The sequence below is a fragment of the Rhincodon typus genome, chromosome 40 (assembly GCF_021869965.1).
Source record: "Rhincodon typus isolate 14 chromosome 40, sRhiTyp1.1, whole genome shotgun sequence".
Classification (NCBI taxonomy): Eukaryota; Metazoa; Chordata; class Chondrichthyes; order Orectolobiformes; family Rhincodontidae; genus Rhincodon; species Rhincodon typus.
In genome coordinates this window covers 3,291,443-3,296,669 of record NC_063371.1, presented here as the reverse complement: position 1 = coordinate 3,296,669, position 5,227 = coordinate 3,291,443, and the positions used below count along the sequence as shown (strand labels likewise).

Sequence of the window (5,227 nt, the reverse complement as noted above, 5' to 3'; positions counted from 1 at the left end):
CATGTTGTTTTACCCCCCGACACCAGGTTGTTTATCACCCCCAACGCCATGTTGTTTTTCTCTGACGCCATGTTGTTTTCCCCTGACACCATATTGTTTATCACCCCCAACACCATGTTGTTTTTCTCCAACACCATGTTGTTTTTCTCCGATGCCATGTTGTTTATCCCTCCCAACACCAGTTTGTTTATCCCCCCCGACACCATGTTGTTTCTCCCAGCACCTCGTTGTTTTCCCTGCCAACATGTTTTATTCCTGATGCAATATTGCTTTTCCCTGACACCCTGTTGTTGTTCCCTGACGCCATGTTGTTGTTCCATGACACCATGTTTTTTTTTTACTACCGTCATTTTGTTTATCCCCGGCATCATGATTTTTTTCCTGAAGTTATGTTATTTTTCCTCAGCACCATGTTGCTTTCATGATACCATGTTTCTTTCTTTCTGACACCATGATGTTTATTTCCAATGCCATGTTGCTTTCCCTGATGCCATGTTGCTTTCCCTGACGCCATGTTGTTTTTCCCTGACGTCATGTCGTTTTTCCCTGATGCCATGTCATTTTCTTGACGCCATGTTGTTTTTCCTTGACGCCATGTTGTTCTTCCCTGACACCATGTTGATTTTCTCTGACACCATGTTGATTTTCCCTGATGCCATGTTGTTTTTCCCTGATGCCATGTCATTTTTTTTTCTTTATTCATTCATGGGATGATAGCGTCCCTGGCCAGGCAGCATTTATTGCCCATCTCCAATTGCCCAGAGGACAGTTAAGAATCAACCACATTGCTGTGGGTCTGGAGTCACATGTAGGCCCAGACCAGATAAGGATGGCAGTTTCCTTCCCTAAAGGCCAATAGTGAACCAGATGGGTTTTTCCAACAATCGACACTGGATTCATGGTCATCATTAGACTCTTATTTCCCGATATTTATTGAATTCAAATTCCACTGTCTGCTGCGGTGGGATTCAAACCTGGGTCCCCAGAACATTATCTGAGTGTCTGGATTAACAGTCCAGCGATAATACCACTAGGCCGTCGCCTCCCTGACACCATGTTTTTCCCTGACGCCATGTTGTTTTCTTTACGTCATGTTGCTTTCCCTGACGCCATGTTTTTCATTACTCATTCACAAGATGAGGGTACCGCTGGTCAGTTCTGCATTTATTGCCCATCCCCAATTGCCCAGAGGGCAGTTATGAGTCAGCCACATATTGCTATGGGGTGTGGAGCTCGGTGTAGGACAGACAGGGTAAGGATGGCAGATTCCTTCCCTCAGGTGGGACTTTCTGACAAGTGGCTACAGACTCATGGTCATCATTTGACTCTTAATTCCAGATTTTTGTCGAATTCAATTTCTGCTGCGGCGGGATTTGAACAAACGCATTTGCCTGGGTCTCTGGATTAACAGTCCGGTGACAACACCACTAGGCCGTTACCTCCCTTTGTGTTGCGCCTATTTCTTCCCCCTTGCTCCTCCACCATCCTCCAGCCCCTTTGCCAAGGGCAACAGCGATTTCCCACCATCCACATTCCCCTCAGGATCTGACATGCCTCACTAAGCGATGCTGCCCATTCCTCTCGCTGTGGGATCCTGCTGTGCGCATCACTGTGGCTTCTGTCTCCCGTTACAGATGGATCGTGGCCATCGTGCTGTGCTGCATCATCCTCCTCATCATCGCCTGCAATGCCCTGGGACTAGGATTAGGGACCGCGGGCATCGCGACCAGGGGTGACCCCTACAGCGCCAATGCATGCTCAGTGTCTGGAGCCAACTTCCTCATGGCGTAAGATGGAGTGTGCGTCTGTGTCTATATGTGTGTCTGTGAGTGTGTATGTGTGTGTTTGTCTGTGTGTGTGTCTGTGATTGTGTGCGTCTGTGAGTGTGAGTGTGTGTCTGTTTGTGTGTGTACGTGTCTGTGTGAGTGTGTCTCTGTGTGTGTGTGTGTTTGTGTACGTGTGTGTGTGTGTGTGTGTGTCTGTGAGCATGTGTATGCGTGTGTGAGAGAGAGAGATGGTGTGTGTATGAGATGGTGTGTATGTTCATTTGTGTGTGTGTATGTGTCTGTGAGAGTGTGTGTGTAAACACAGTGATGTATCTATTGCTGAATTTGAAGACAACCTGTCGAATCATTCAGCCTCGGGTTGTGCCTGCTGCTGTTTCTGTACAGTATGACTAGTCTGACTGCACCTTGTGCAAGTGTGAGGATTTTTCCTGTGACTGTAACAGGTTGAGGTCGGTCAGGGAATACCTGTAGATATTGAGCATTTCAATAAGACAGAGGAATGTATTTGTCGGTTGACAGAGTCAGTGAGGAGTGGATCAACTCAAGACTGCCTGTCCTCAGTCTGATTGAGGCCTGCAATACGCCTGGATGTGCCCAGACAGTCATCTGCTCGTGTCATGAAATGCTGTTGCTTATTCAGGAGTTCACCTGCCTGTGTGGAGTGTGTCTGTAGGTGTGCTGCTCTCTGCTTTTCTGTGTGGGTTGTAATTATTTTGTGCTGTAGAATGACTGTCTCTGTGGTAGACAGTGTCTTTTAGTGTGGATTGAGCCTGTACCGGTGTGGTCTATGTGCAGTGGACTGTATCTGGGTGTAGACTGCGCCTGTCTCTGTGGACTGTATCTGGGTGTAGACTGTGCCTGTCCGTGTGGAGCAGTGTATCTGGGTGTAGACTGTGCCTGTCTGTGTGGACTGTATCTGGGTGTAGACTGTGCCTGTCTGTGTGGAGGAGTGTATCTGGGTGTAGACTGTGCCTGTCTGTGTGCAGGACTGTATCTGGGTGTAGACTGTGCCTGTCCGTGTGGAGGAGTGTATCTGCGTGTAGACTGTGCCTGGCTGTGTGGACTGTATCTGGGTGTAGACTGTGCCTGTCTGTGTGGAGGAATGTATCTGGGTGTAGACTGTGCCTGTCTGTGTGCAGGACTGTATCTGGGTGTAAACTGCGCCTGTCTGTGTGGAGGAGTGTATCTGGGTGTAGAGTGTGCCTGTCTTTGTGGAGGAGTGAATCTAGGTGTAGACTGTGCCTGTCTGTGTGGAGGAGTGTATCTGGGTGTAGACTGTGCCTGTCTGTGTGGAGGAGTGTATCTGGGTGTAGACTGTGCCTGTCCGTGTGGAGGAGTGTATCTGGGTGTAGACTGTGCCTGTCTGTGTGGACTGTATCTGGGTGTAGACTGTGCCTGTCTGTCTGTGTGGAGGAGTGTATCTGGGTGTAGACTGTGCCTGTCTGTCTGTGTGGAGGAGTGTATCTGGGTGTAGACAGTGCCTGTGAGAGAGTATAGTTACACTGTGCTTACTCTAAGCTGTGTTCTCTTACCCCAGGGGTGTGGGCGTCAGTTTTATCTTCTCCTGGTTGCTGATTCTCCTCGTGTTTGTCACGTTTTTCGTGGGAGGAAATGTTCGGACGTTGGCCTGTAAACCGTGGGAAACCGGAGAGATCTACCAGGTACGCGCGCAGGTGTGTGTGCATTTGTGTTTGTGTGCATGTGTGAGAATGTGTGTGAGAGTGTGCGCGTGTGTGTGTGCACGTGTGCGCATGTGAGAGACTGTGTGCGTATGTGAGAGTGTGTATGTGCAAGTGTGCGAGTGCGTGTGAGATTGCGTGTGAGTGCGTATGAGAGAGTGCGTGCGTGAGTGCTTGCGTGAGAGTGTGTGTGCGCGAGAGTGCGTGTATATGAGTGTGTGTGTGTGAGACTGTGTGTGTGTGTGAGAGTGCGTGCATGTGTGAGAGAGTGCGCATGTGTGAGAATGCGTGCATGTGAGAGAGTGCATCCGTGTGAGAGACTGCATGCGTATGTGTGTGCGACAGTGTCTGTGCAAGTGTGTGTGTGAGTGCATGTGTGAAAGTGCGTGTGAGAGTATGTGTGCGTGAGAGTGTGTGCAAGTGTGTGAATGCATGTGTGTGAGTGTGTGTCTGTGAGTGCATGTGTGAAAGTGCGCGTGAGTGTGCAAGAGTATGTGTGTGTGTGAGAGCGCGTGTGTGTGAGAGAGAGCGTGTGTGTGAGTGAGTGTGTGTGAGAGAGAGTGTGCATGTGAGAGTGTGCATGAGAGAGTGTGTGTGTGTCTGCGTGTGAGTCACTTGTGCCATTGACATCCTGCTCATTCTCTCTGGGGGGACAGGGCTCCTGCTGATGTCTCCCTGACATTCTCAATTCCATCAGTCTCCACCCCCCACCAATCCCCGCAACCTCCATCCCCCCCTTTCTAGTACAACCCTCCCCTGGTGCAACGCTGCATTCACCTCAACCAGATGTGTGGAGTGGAGGGTCTCGGATCTGTCTGCCTCTCGCAGAGAGCCATCGTTGTAATGTCTGGCCCAGACAGAGGTGCTTCAGCCTGTTGTACCTTACAGTCTCCCTGCCTGCACCCCAAGCTGTTGCCCCAACGTTCAAGCCATTGTGCTCCCTCCAAACACACCAGGGAACAAGAATAGATCCTCCCCGTCTGTCTGGTCCCTCTTATGTCCCTAGTGGTAGGTTAGCATTGGACTTGGCTGTGTTCCCTCAATTACCCCCCAGGGCTTTGTGGTGTTTCAGAAGGCTAGGCTGCTTGGGGTTTTGGGGGGGCGGGTGGGTGGGAGGGAGGGAATGGGGAGGTGAAAGCTGTGGGGAAACGGGCCAGATATAGGTCACTGAGCTCATGGAGCCCACTTCTCTGTCTCTCCCACAGGCTCTAGACATTCTGGCAACCAGCAACAACTTCTTAAATTTCTCCAATCTCATCGACCCGCAACTGGACATCTCTGGAATCCACAGGTCTGTCGGAGGTGGTGTTGGGGGTGGGGGGGTTTGCCACTCAGTGGGTGGAGGGGCATGAAATTCCAAGGCTCTGACATTCCCCGCCGCACGATCAAGGGTTCTGCCTCACATCGCCACAGAGCCTCCCGGCAATGCCAAGGGACAGAAACGTGGTAGATTTAGGTCTCAGGGTGTGAGTGTGAACTGTAGGGGGTAACACACGAACAATGCGGGCAGGTGCCCAGTACCTCGCGTGCTGGGAGTGGGTGCGAAGCCAGGTGCTCACCCCTGCCCAGCTAATTGGCATCTTGGATCACAGAGGCCTATTGGTGCTGAACGAGGCCGGTTTGGCCTGTGCTAGTTCTGTGCCCTAGTGCACCACATTTGTGACCGCCCACCATCCTCCCCTCAACCAACATCCCTGCACATTATTTCTCTTCTAATACCCCATCCGATGCCCATCTTGAATGCCTCAACTGAACCTTCCC

The 5,227-nt window shown here is 50.8% G+C and overlaps 1 protein-coding gene across 1 annotated transcript in view; it reads left to right on the top strand.

The window, feature by feature from the left end:
• LOC125487325 (prominin-2-like) overlaps positions 1–5,227 on the top strand; it is a 16,998-nt gene that overhangs the window by 1,428 nt on the left and 10,343 nt on the right. The window contains exons 2-4 of the mRNA XM_048618492.1: positions 1,543–1,787; positions 3,325–3,448; positions 4,672–4,757. Coding sequence (XP_048474449.1) covers positions 1,543–1,787; positions 3,325–3,448; positions 4,672–4,757 — 455 coding nt within the window. The remainder of the gene's footprint in view (positions 1–1,542; positions 1,788–3,324; positions 3,449–4,671; positions 4,758–5,227) is intronic.